This window comes from Hydractinia symbiolongicarpus, chromosome 3, assembly GCF_029227915.1.
Source record: "Hydractinia symbiolongicarpus strain clone_291-10 chromosome 3, HSymV2.1, whole genome shotgun sequence".
NCBI lineage: Eukaryota > Metazoa > Cnidaria > Hydrozoa > Anthoathecata > Hydractiniidae > Hydractinia > Hydractinia symbiolongicarpus.
Window position 1 is genome coordinate 25,915,967 of NC_079877.1, and position 13,272 is coordinate 25,929,238.

At 32.6% G+C, this 13,272-nt stretch overlaps 2 protein-coding genes across 2 annotated transcripts; both read right to left on the reverse strand.

Annotated features, from left to right (window-relative positions):
- Positions 1 to 3,059: 3,059 nt before the first annotated feature.
- LOC130636484 (ribonuclease P protein subunit p38-like) lies at positions 3,060 to 6,430 on the reverse strand. Its single transcript, XM_057446221.1, has 5 exons — positions 6,015 to 6,430; positions 5,861 to 5,911; positions 5,434 to 5,701; positions 4,870 to 5,019; positions 3,060 to 3,938 (listed from the first exon to the last, which is right to left on the reverse strand). The coding sequence occupies exons 1-5, from the start codon at positions 6,251 to 6,253 to the stop codon at positions 3,630 to 3,632; spliced, it is 1,017 nt and encodes a 338-aa protein (XP_057302204.1). The 5' UTR covers positions 6,254 to 6,430; the 3' UTR covers positions 3,060 to 3,629.
- A 145-nt stretch (positions 6,431 to 6,575) lies between these two features.
- LOC130636486 (uncharacterized) lies at positions 6,576 to 10,188 on the reverse strand. Its single transcript, XM_057446222.1, has 2 exons — positions 9,550 to 10,188; positions 6,576 to 7,346 (listed from the first exon to the last, which is right to left on the reverse strand). Exon 2 carries the CDS (start codon positions 7,333 to 7,335, stop codon positions 6,601 to 6,603), a length of 735 nt encoding a protein of 244 aa, XP_057302205.1. The 5' UTR covers positions 7,336 to 7,346; positions 9,550 to 10,188; the 3' UTR covers positions 6,576 to 6,600.
- Between the last annotated feature and the right edge of the window lie 3,084 nt (positions 10,189 to 13,272).

Here is a 13,272-nt window from a genome sequence, read left to right on the forward strand (position 1 = left end):
TTCACACAAATATAAATTCACAAACCATGCAACAAGGAATAAAATAGGTGCAAAGCGGCTGCATTTTTCCTTTTCTGTTTTTCTGGACAATTTTTTCCTTCGAACCTTTTACCCAAACGAGTTCAGTTTTTTTCATTTTTTTCCTAATTTCATACATCTCTAGGACTACATGTTTCCTCTGTTTCGAACAAATTTTTCGTAGGTCGTACATTTTTTATATCACCCCCCCCCCCACCCCCCCCCCCCCTTCCCTTGGTAATTTTAGATTTTTTTTGTTGGGCCTCAGCCTTATTAAGACCACCCCTTCCTCCGTTTATTAGAATTTTAGATTTAATTGCATTCATGTGGACATGTTAATTGACATAGAAGAGTACACGACCAATAAGATGCATATTTATATTGAAATCATGGAAAAATTGAACCTTGTAAAAGAATTTGGACAAACAGTTTCTATTGTGCATTTCCACCAATTTCTTCCCTACGTCGTCTTTCTCTTTATGATAAAGCCCTGGGAGCAAGGTTGAATCACTCGGTAATATATATTTTTTTCAACGTTCACAGATACTTAGCAACAATTTTCGACACGAGCAACGCCAGTCATGCGCAGTGAGTGTTGGACTTAGGAAGATAACAAGTTTGAAATGATTTACTCAAGTTACAACACAGGCTAGAGACTTTATACCGTCATATAAGGTCTTGTCATTGTGTCAATCATGTTTTCGGATAATTTTCCACTGCAACAAAGTTTCCGCGGAAAGATTGCAGTTTAGAAAGATTTCTGTGGAAAAATCTCTTTACAGAAGAAGAAAAAGCTTTACAATACTCTCTGCGACCTCTGGCAAATTCACTATCTTTAAATTATACGCAAATGTAAAATTTAATGACGTCAAATGTAGCATAGATATGCTTTTGTCGTACGAAACTTAATCTAAGCAATAATGTTTCCGCTAAGCGATCCAGCCAAAATACAGGAAGGAGAGAATGAAGCGTTAGCAGAAAGGTTAGAGCTACTCGAAGAAAAATATAACGTATGCTACAACAATTTACGCAACATGACTCTAAACGTAAAAAGCCTTCAAAATTCCAAGATTACGCTAACGAAACAATGTAAGGAGCTGTATAAAATCGCAAGTGAGGCTACAGCTGAGAACGAAAGCCTGACGGGAAAACTAAATGTCTGTGTAAAATCAATAGAGCGTCTGCAGTTAGGTAATAGGAAAAAAAGCGAGACAATGGAACATCAAGCAAGACAAATTTCAAAGTTGAAAAAAGAAAGAGAAAAATTAGTAAAAGGTCTTGAAGAAATAAAGACAGCGATATTTGTAAAGACACGCACTGAAAAAGGAAAAAAAAGCCGGGCACAAACATCTTCTGAAGGAGTGACGAAAGAAATGTTAAAAAAAGAGTCGAAAAAAGAAGTTGTTGAAAAAAACGCAGGCGTGTCGTTAGCACCAAGTCTTAACCTAAACGAGGCGGAAACGCGATATAAGATCGCATACCTTCAATCTGAAAATAAGAAACACTGCTTGAACAAAGCAGTAATGGAAACGGAAATAGATAAGCTACGAGCTATGCTGAAAGAGGAGAGGAAGAGAAATGAAGGAAGGAGAAGTGGAATTAGAAAAATATTGTGTTTTCGAAAATAAATATTTCCCTCTTATCAATTCGTTCCATGGCTGTTTTGTGCCTCTGACGCAAAGTCACGTTAACTCTGTGAAATTTTCGGAGATTGTTTAAAATTTTTGTTTTCAGTACATTTGCTGAAGGGAAATCTTTTAAGCTGAATTTCCCGATTTTCCGAAATCAGTTCAATTAATTGCCAATGTTGATCTTATGTGTCTTAATTTTTTATTATGTCTTTGGATTTAGTAGGTATCTTGCAATATCTTTTGAAAAACAGGAAATTAATGAAGCTTTATAACCAGTTCTCTGAAACTCCTTTCCGAAAATCCAGAACGTGGATGTTGTTAATACTGAAGGTCCAGCGAATCCAATATTTGAAATAAAAAAGCCGTTGTTGTTGTTTACAAATGACGTTTCTAAAGAAAAGTGGAAGAAAAGCATTCTTGACCCCAGAGCTCTTTGAGATAAACTCGAAAGTTTATATCAAAGAGCTCTGGGGTCGAGAATAAGAGAAAAAGGCCTGTTTTGCTGCTCTTACGGTGGTTAACACGGATTATCAAACAAGTAAAAGTTTGCTTGAATAGATTTTCCACAAAACGCACGCCTTATATTTGCAAAACAAATAAAACAGTTGAATTGACATGAAAAAGACCTGTTCGAAAGTAGGGGCTTGATTTTAAGGGTGTGTGAGTGGTGATTATTGGAAGGAGGGGCGCAATCAAGTATTTACAGTAAAAGTTGGCTAGAACTTTAAGTCTCAGAAAAAAATTTAAGAAAAAAAGACAAGCAAAGCAAATTTTGAACGTTCTTGTCGGCTTTATTGACAAATGGTTTAGGGAAAAAGACCAAACTTAGTTCTTAAGGCTTGAAATTCACTTCTAGTGTGAAATCCTTGGATCACGGGTAATAAAGAAACAACTATGCATGCCTGAGAAGCCTCTATTTAGCTTCTTGGGCTCTTGATAGTTGGATGAGATAAGTAACATGTAAATTTTTAACGTCGTCGAAATCTACGAGCAGTGAAGCTGATGTGCAGTAGATTCCCGTTAACTTGAACTTTTATTAGCTCGAATTCCTTTCTACAGTCCCTTGGACATTTCTTAATACTTCCTTATAAAAACTACTTGTTAACTCGAACCGTGGATAACTCAAACATTCCTTTTCTCGAACCACTTTTTGGACGGGCGAACCCGTGGATTTTTTCACGGGCAACGACTAGTATGATAAAAAAGAAGGCTCTTTAATTTGCTGAAAGTTTTGATCTTACAAATTTTAAAGCGTCAGATGGATTTCTAGAAAATAAATACATTCTTGCACGTAACAAAAGTTAATTCTGGAATTACTCCGGGGGTATATGTTGTTTAGTGAAAACGTAGCTTGTCTTAATAAATACATCAACCTAATAAGTCGAGTTGTTGAACAAGTACAAGGTTAAGTCAAACCGACATACTAAATTTCTTTCAGTGAAAACTTACTAGATGTAACATTTGTAAATTTTATAGAGTCTGAAGAAAAAATAACCTAAACTCGAACTAATATCTCATTTTTGTCTAAGTTTGAATCAACGGCAGCTTCGCATAAATCAAACATTCGTTAAATCGAACTGCCTTGGAGGTTCGAGTCACAGGGAGTTAACTGTAGTTTGTTTACATTTTTTAGCGTTTAACTTTATTTATTGTTTGATTTACCTTTAATATATCGAGGACAACTATAATAAATATATAAAAGTATATAAAGACCAACCTTCTGAAGTGCTACCCCTGTTAGTTCAAATCACGAGCTTGTCCGGCATTTCTAGTTATATCAATTTTGTAACTGTATTTTTTTTGTATACTGAACTATTTAATATTAGCTGTATATATTTACTTATTTTATCCTCACTATATTCTAAGGGATAGTAATTTCTCTGCTAAATATCGCAAACTAACAAAAGTTTTTGCGCGAATGCTCGTATATTAGTACGAATAAATTAAAATAGAAACTCCACTAAAAATGGTTTTGTGTTGTCACTTTCTCTTTTTCTTTGTCTTTTTATTTATCTCTTTCCATTTTATATTCAAGTCTAAAAATTTCACATCTTCATGAGTTCGTTTGCGCGAATTTTTCAACTCTTCATCTTGAGCATTGGAAACGTTCGTGTCTATTTTTTCAACGCCTTCACCGTTTACAGCGTCTTTAAAAGTATCTAGATCAGCGCCCATACCTTTCTTGTTATCATTTCTCCGCCATAGTTTCACCCAAGGAGACTCATCGTATGTTGGTATTTTGTCTTTAATGAATTCAATAAGATCTTGAAAAGGATTCTTTTCGACTGTCTAAACAAGATAGAAATAAATGAAGGTAAATACCATCTGAAATTATTTCAAATGAAATAGCAATACTTAGGGCCCGGTTACATGAGAGAAATCCAACCCAAATCGACGCTGAAAAACCTGCGCCGTTCGCAGGAGCTGCTTGAAATAACAAGTTCTATTCGTGCTGGCTTTACTCCTCGGACTAAAGATTGTAATTTGACTAGTGCTTTGGCCTGTATAGGACTTTCAACCTGGGTTAAAAAAAATTTTGTAATCAAATTAATGCAGTGAGTACACTAGAACACAGCATGCTTAGTGAAAGGGAGAGCAAAAATAAAGAGTGCCTCGAAGCACTCATTATTTTTGCTTTATTTAAAGCATGTTAAAAGCAAGTAAACATAATTTGAAAGACATTTTAATAAAGCAAAATGTGTTCACATGCACGCTTTAAATCGTGCTTTAAATTTATAGCTTGCTTTTAAAATTCTAGTGTGACCCCTCCCCATCTTTAAAATGTTATTGAAAAAAATTCGAAAGATTTAAGCACATTTTTATATTTTTTGACAGAAATTAAAAAAATTATTAATATTATTACTATTTACCCAGGGTAGCTTCTTCAGTTTTTATATGAACTGTTATCAACGAGGGTCCTGAGAAGGGGTCCTAGTGCATTTAAAGCTCCTATTTGAGCTACAGAAGTCGTGCAATCTGGAGAGACTTTAAAGGTAATGCCATAAGTAAAGAACAAATTATTGCTGTGCCTATTTCTATGCATTTTAGCAAAATTAAAGATACAGCGTTGTAAAATTAAAATTAAAATTTGGGAAAAGAAGAGGGGCCTTTTTAAAATTGAGAAGGTGAGAAGATTTAAGGAGAAATTTGTCAAAAATATACTTTTATAGGAGATTTAAGGAGTTTTGAGTAGACTTTTTTAACATGATAGAACTATTACCTTAAAACCAATTGCCAGAGTTGAATTGAACGCGAATAATTTCGAAACGGTTGGACTTAGGTCTGTTATGGCACAAGCCGGGATGTCAGCTACTAGGCTTTGACATAAAAGATGCTGCGTCATCAAACTAGGTTGTGCTGAACGACATACCTGAAATTTCGAAACATTGTTTAAATATTTACATAATACACAACGAACATAAAACTTTCTTAACTAAGTTAGTTTACACACCAGTTTTAAAACATGCGGTTAACAGCTGTTTTTCGATATCACGAGCTCTCACGGAACCTTAAAAAGCTCGACCTATATGAAGAGTTCAACTATTCGACGTTTGGTTAAACATTATTAAATGACACAGGTGGTTTTGTGAATCTTCTTTCTAAAAAGTTGGATGTAATACTTTCTCTGCCAATGTTACCATTTTCAGTGCAAAAATAAATTTGTTTTAAGGTGTTTTGTTTGTTTTCAAAGATCACAAGCAGGATTCAAGAAGTTTAAAGTCCAAAATCTCTTAAAACTCTGGGGAAGATTAAAGTATACAATCTTGAAAAAACGTTAACACACCAGAAGCAAGTCCAAGGAACCATTTCTTTCCAAATGCTTCGTTATGATGTTTATACCAAATAAAAAGTAATTTCCAGCACAGTCGATCTTTGTTTCGTCTCTTAAAGATGATACCAAACTGTCGATTTCAACTTCTTCACGATCCCACTTTTTCGCAATGTCTTTTAACATTCTATCAATTTCAGCTGGAGTTGCACTGGAATATTTCTTTTCAAGCTTTCTCTTTTTTGCAAGCAACTTTTGGTCACACAGTTTTTTACCTAAAACACTAAAATCATTTTTATTATAAAAATATGGAACAGGGGAAAATTCAGATTTCCTTTAACACACAATTGGTTCACATCCAACAAAATAATGGTAGAAGGATGTGGTCATAAAATTAAATCAGAAAAAAAATAATTTTGTTAATGAAAGATGAATTACAAACCTTTGAATCTCTTCAAGGATTAAATCATTGTGAAATTTCTGAATGGGAGGCCTGATTGAGACAAATAAGCAACAATAAAACATACGACAATATAAAACAAGAAAGTAAGAATCTGCCATGATGCATTAAAGTATAGGTGTGGCGCCACTCTTACCATTCTTGGTTGTAAGGTAGGAGAAAGGAAGGACCAAGCTGTGACTGCTGTTTCTGTTTCTTATTTTGTTGTTGTTGTTGTTGATGTTGCTTTATATTTTGTTGTTGTTGTTGTTTATTTTGTTGTTGTTGTTGTTGTTTATTTTGTTGTTGTTGTTTATTTTTCTTCCCACTATTTTGCAATTTCTTTTCTGCACGAATTCCACCAGAAGCGTGAAGAGCTCTGCTGTTCTTATACATCTGTACGTAAAAACATTCCTTATAATCACGAAACAATTAAGAAAAAACACTTCAACAAATAACACATGAAAAAAAAAACACAGACTTCAGTTGAAACCTACGCAAATACCTAATGGCTGTTTTAGAGTTGTTTTTCAAGGTATTATGGCTACCAAACACATTATAAAAACTGCATGTATGAGTGCTACTGAACAATATAATCTATTATCGCAATTGGAATTTTTTACTTCAGAAATTTCGCAGAATGTTAAAAAAACGCACTGTTTATTTTCAGGAAAGTTCACCTGTTATACCAATTAAAACTATGTTATACAAATTGAAATTATATATATAAATAATAAATATATTCATAAAGAGTCATCAATACATTTCACTAAAATGATCACAAATAGATAGGTACAAAAATCAGTCAGAATGTTTGCAAAACATGATAACATTTTTCTAGCAAAATTAATAAAGCTATTCGGTACTCCACATAATTTTAACGCTATTATTACAGTTGATGAAGAATGCGGTTGTGTTTTTCCAAAGAAAAAATCTGCAATTAAAACTTGCAATTCCACTGCCACAAATGCTGTCAGGAATAATTTTGGTAAAACAGATTTGGGTAATTGCTGACCTATTATGTACGCTAGAACAAAATCGAAATCCTTGACCACAACAAGATAAACAACCCATGCCAATAACGCGAATAAAATCTGACGATATTTCCTCATAAACCAACTTGGCTTTTGAGCTTCTAAGTCAACTTCATTATTTGGCTCAGCACCTATAACATTGGGTTTTTCCTGCGTAGTTGCATCCTTGGTGTCAACATCTAAGTATTCCTTAAATTTAGCATTGTCACTGTCTTCCTCAACAGTGTTTTCCTCCAATTTTTTAGTATCATCCTTTATAACACCATCATCATTAACATCAACTTCTTTCTCATCCACTTTACAAATTTCTACATCAATTGATGTTGTACTATCATCTTTTTCTTCTTCCTTACTTTTTCTTTTTAAACTTTCCAGCTTTTCTAACCTCTTTTGTGCATTTTGCAAAATTTTACGTTTTCTCGCTTCGCTACGTGCATCTGTCATATTTTAATAAACTAAAAATGGACATGAAAACCATGAAGAAAAAAATTTTAAACTGCACACATTTTTTTAAACTGAAAAAAATATACATTTATATATATCAACCTATATAAAATGACATGGCAGTCTAAAAAATGTTTTTTACATTCTTCACCAAGCCAAAGAACACAAAACAAGTTAAAGGTGGCAATAACCCTTTTAAAAATCGGAAATTTGTTTTTTTACATAATTAGTTACGAAAGGTTATTTTCAGACTATATATGGATATTTTTTCTGTAATAACACTTGCCACGATTTTATAGCTACAATACTATTATCTTTCACCAAAAATATTCAGCCTCAACAATTCCTCTTTAAACTAAAATTCATACATAGTTCTGCCGAATATAGTTTATGTCTATGCGCTTGCGAAACTGTGCAGAAAGAAATGACGTAATCATTAAAGAAAAACGTTAATGACAACAAAGATGGCACATTATGTAGAAATTTAATACGATCTTCATTATCTACGCGGCACAAGCTTTAACTTTCGATAGCATTTTCAATTTACTTTAAAATTTTGTGAGATTGTAAGAAGTTGGAGCTCATGGAAGCCGATTTTGCTGACTAAGCAATTTTGATGTTAAGTTAAAAATCAACTTATATGTATTAAGGCCTATATTTTAAGGAAATTAAAAAAATGGTATAAATAAAACACTGAGTAAATAATTCAGCTATTTGGACAGCTAAAAAAGGGTTACTGCCACCTTAATTAATACTTGTCTTAGCCAGGAGACTCAGCATAATTTTTCTTACTACCAGGAAATTGGTAGCTAAGGCGGGAAAAATTACACTGGGTCTCAAATGTTTTTACTGCACTCAGAATACTGGCCACGCTTTTTGATTGGTTATTTCTATTGTTCTTGGCTCACGTGGTCAATTTGGGAATCCTATGATTTGAATTTTAGGAATTTTCTATGATTTTTTTTGCATTTAAAATTTCGTTCGAGAGAAACTGAAGGTAATACTCTTAGGTAATACTTACATAGGTGAATATTTATCATAACACATCCGTATTTCATTCTCAACAGAGAATGCTTCACCCCGATCAGACCTCTGATCATGACGGGCCAGTTTAATGCATGTAAGTCATATTGAAGAAGAACTACTTTGTTCATCCCTAACATACTGCCAAGCAGTGAGCGGGATTCTATCCGCGGTCCCCAGAACTGGGAGCCACAGACGAACCCACTACACTACGTGCGGCAATATGTTAGTGATGAACTCGGATAGTTTATCCGGATATTGTGTATACATATAGGTGAATATTTATCATAGCACATCAGTATTTCATTCTCAACAGAAAATGATTCACCCGATTAGACCTCTGATCATGACGGGAAAGATAGAAAAGATAGAAAAACGGGAAAGAGAAGGGTTTGCTGAAATGTTTAACTACGTTAATTTTACCGACATGAGTTCTGAAACTCCAGCAATGTTTTAATAAGTCCACAAATTATGAAGGCAATTATTTGCTAATGTTTACAATGCTGAATTACAAGGACTGCCTTGAAGTAATGTCTTTTTTTATGAAATTTTACATGATGGAGTTTAGACTCCACAAATTTAGGCTATGACTAGTAAAGATTTAAATATTTAACATGTCAGAAATTAATAACTTTTATTACCTTTAAAAAAACATTAAAATTATTTTGCCATGGACAGAAAAAAAAAGACAATAAAAGGTTTTAATGGCATAGGTATGGTGATACCATCCCTTAATTAAGGATAGAAATAAAATTGGATCCGAATTTCCCCTTATTAACAAATCTTTGCTGTTTTTAAAATCACCAACTCAGGCCAACATTATCGCACACCACCAAGGTACAAAAAATTTTGCACCACCATTAATGGATTTTGTTTCACCAGTGACTTCTAGACTTTGTTACTAGATCATTTTTCATTGAATAATATAGATATTGTATGTCATGAACAAGAGAGTTTATTCTAGGCTACAATTTGACAGTTATACTGCTGTCATCGACGGACAAGGATCGTATATTATCTTTGGCTATTTATTAATTGAGAACATAATATAGAGGATCAATTCAAACTTTTATATGCATTGGTAAATATACATGCAGGCGACAGACGGTATAGCTTCTTTAATGTAAAGAGAGGTCTATTCTTGTGACAATGATGACGTGACAATGATCTTGAGGCCGATAAAACACTCACCTGAATTTTTATGTGGCTTGTAAAGAATAATGCTTCAAGAACATTTGACCAGTGTTTGTTTGACCCAAAATAATCCTATTGGTCAAAAACCAAGCCAAATGACCTTTTTTGTGCCAAAAGAATGATAATGGCCCAAAATGTATAGCTATCAAAGAAATATGAAAAACAATCAAAGCAAACTCGTTCCAAATGCTTCTCACACACAAAAAAAGCTAATTATATATATATATACACATATATTTGCTAAACGTTGAAACTTGATAGATAGCCCCTATGGTTTATTCTCCTCTAATATAAAAACACTTCCCTTCTATGACTCAAATTGTTCTCTTCTGTATTTTGACACTTCTCTTCAGCATTTTGACACTTCTCCTTCTGCATGTGACCTAAAACTTTTTACAAATAAATTAAAAAATCTGGTCCGTTATTTGGCACCCATGGTGTGTATTTTTATTTTTTTACTTTTCGGAAGAAAACTAACACCACGTATCTTATTTTACCATTGCTTTCTCAGGCCTATATCAATGAGAAAATAACACCCAAGCAATGAATCGCTCTTCCAAGGTTACAATAATTTAAACTGAGCGAGCAATCTGAATAAATAGAATAAGTTTATAAGCGTATGTTTTATCACAGTCTCTTTTATCTATTTCATTTTACCTTTTTTTATATATATTTTGGTTCTTTTTTACTGTAAGTAATAAGAAAGAACATTGATTTCCATGCAAGATGAATTGATATTGCTCAGCCAGAAAAACTTTTTTTGGAATTGGGGGAGCAATTAATGGCTCAGCTAGTTTCCTATATTTCTGAGAATTGGGCGAGCCTTTGCATAACCAAGAGCAACTGCTCTCCCCTTATTGATAGACTTGCTTTCTATATTGTAGCAGGTCCCAGCTATGAGGCATGAATTACACAATATGACAAATCAATTTAGCTCAGTACCACACAATAAATGGCAAAATGGCCATATGTATCATATATGCTAAATCCATATGCTAAAATAAGTTAAAAATTGTTCATTGTTATCCTATATACTAAATTGCTAGCAGTTTAAGATGCATGCGTTTTATGTGCCAATCATTAATGTTATGTATACTAAGTCATTAATTTCATCAGTTTATTTTTCCATTATATCATTGGTGAATAATTTCCATGTAATTAAAAAGGCGACATTCTGTGCTATATCGTTTCTTGCTACATATGTACTGCCGAGGTTTGTGACAATGTATTTTATTACCACTTAAGTACTTTTAGTGCAGTGTTTTGTTGAAACAAAACGAAATTAGGGGAACTAAGTTTGTTTTTCCGTTTATCAATTTCATATAAAAATTACTTTTCAGAGTATTTCTTTCTACATACGAAACAAAACCAATTCTATGCCTTTGGTAATTTTTTCAAAGTTTGGGAGCAGCATACAAAAATAATGAAAAATTGAATAATTTTAAAATATTTATATATATTATAAACACAAACTTTTACAAGAAATGTTGGCTTTTACAGCCTCAATTTTCTTCGCAAACCAGTCAATCAACTTCTGTTGTCCATAAAACTTATATAAAACTGGTATATTTCCAGACCATATCCACCTCCACGATTAATCCCCTTTCCACAAACCTCAGCTGTAATAGAAGTGTTCGGGACTCTCCAGAACATAAAAAATATTCCGAATCTGAAGAGTATATATATTGATTTTGATGTTGAATCGTGTTTTAATTAAATTCGTATGAGTTTTAAATTAAATTCGTATGAGTTTAAAAAAATTTGTATGAGATAAGTTCGTATGAGTTTTAAATTAAATTCGTATGAGTTTAAAAAAAAATTAAATTTGTATGAGTTTTAAATTAAATTCGTATGAGTTAAATTCGTACGAGTTTAACAAAAAATTCGTATGAGATTTTAATTAGCTGCGTATGGTTTTTAAAAAAAGAAAATCGTTTGACATTGTATTAAATTCGTATATGAGCTTTAAAAAAAAATTCGTTTGAGTTTTTATAATTAGATGCGCATGATTTTTTTATAGGCGGTAGTTGTTTGTCTTTTGTTCTTATTAATTATCTTGCGAGTCTTGTAAGTCATTAACTTGCGCGTAATAAACAAAAGATTATTGAAGAAAAAATAGCTTATTATAACTGCGCGTAACTATTGTTAAATAGTCATCATCATCATCATCATTCTCGGCTTAACGTCCGTTTTCCATGCTAGCATGGGTTGGATGGTGTATATTAATGACCCTCTTCCAATCTGATCTAGACTGTGTTAGATCTAAACTCAACTTCCTCTCTATCAAGTCTGTCCTTATAACCTCCTGCCAAGTCTTTCTTGGTCTGCCTCTGGGCTTTGCCCCAGGAACTATCAAGCCTCTACACTTTCTTACCCAATTATCCTCCTCCATTCTTTCCAAGTGCCAAAGCCAATTCAATCTTCTTATCTGGATAACATCTTTAATTCTATGGAGACTTAGCCTGCTTCTTAGCTCATCTGAACTCTTTCTGTCTCTCAGAATGGCATTACACATCCACCTAACCATTCTCATATCATTCCTTTCTAAACGGTCAAGATCTTCCTGCTTCACTGCTTAAATAGTGTTAACATAACTATTCCCAATAGCATTATTGCAAATGTTATCAACTCTATCAATGTGACACGAACAGCCATTGTTTGATAGTTTTATAAAATAAAAGTTTTGCGTGGAAACTAAATAAACTAGCGAGAAGGCATTGTTGGTTGCGCGGGTTAAGCGATAGAAATTATTATATTTTAACAAAGATTGAAACTTTAATTTTGATAGAAAAGCTTTTTTAGATCGCGTTTTAAAAGTTTAAAAACGAAAAACGGCGATAGAAAAGCTTTTTTAGATCGCTTTTTAAAAGTTTAAAAGCGAAAAACAGTGATAGAAAAGCTTTTTTAGATCGCGTTTTAGAAGTTTAAGAACGAAAAATGGTGATAGGAATGTTTTTTATATCGCATTTTAAAAGTTTTAAAAACGAAAAACCGCTATAGAAAAGCTTTTTTAGATCGCTTTTTAAAAGTTTAAAAACGAAAAACGGCTAAAGAAATGTTTTTTTTAGATCGCATTTTAAAAGTTTTAAAATGAAAAACGGCGATATAAATGTTATTTAGATCGCATTTTAAAAGTTTAAAAACGAAAAAACGCTATAGAAAAGCTTTTTTAGGTCGCATTTTAAAAGTTTAAAAACGAAAAACGGCGATAGAAAAGATTTTTTAGATTGCATTTTAAAAGTTTAAAAACAAAAAACGGCGATAAGAAAAGCTTTTTTAGATCGCTTTTTAAAAGTTTAAAAACGAAAAACGGCGATAGAAAAGCTTTTTTAGATCGCTTTTTAAAAGTTTAAAAACGAAAAATGGCGATAGAAAAGCTTTTTTAGATCGCATTTTAAAGGTTTAAAAACGAAAAACGGCGATAGAAAAGCTTTTTTAGATCGCTTTTGAAAAGTTTAAAAACGAAAAACGGCGATAGAAAAGCTTTTTTAGATCGCATTTTAAAAGTTTAAAAACGAAAAACCGCGATAGAAATGTTTTTTTAGATCGCATTTTAAAAGTTTAAAAACGAAATATAATTCGTATGAAAATTCGTATAAATAAAAGAGTATAATTCGTATGAAAATTTGTATAAAAGATAATATAATTTGTATGACAATTCGTATGAAAATCGTATAAAAGAGAATATAATTTGTATGACAATTCGTATGAAAATCGTAT

What these genes read in the sequence shown, in the direction of transcription:
- LOC130636484 (XM_057446221.1), bottom strand. Translation starts at nt 6,253, where the DNA reads ATGTATAAGAACAGCAGAGCTCTTCACGCTTCTGGTGGAATTCGTGCA. An exon ending in CTACCTTACAACCAAGAATG is followed by an intron (nt 5,912 to 6,014) that starts GTAAGAGTGGCG and finishes TGTCTCAATCAG; the next exon opens with GCCTCCCATTCAGAAATTTC. An exon ending in ATCCTTGAAGAGATTCAAAG is followed by an intron (nt 5,702 to 5,860) that starts GTTTGTAATTCA and finishes AAATGATTTTAG; the next exon opens with TGTTTTAGGTAAAAAACTGT.
- LOC130636486 (XM_057446222.1), bottom strand. Translation starts at nt 7,335, where the DNA reads ATGACAGATGCACGTAGCGAAGCGAGAAAACGTAAAATTTTGCAAAAT.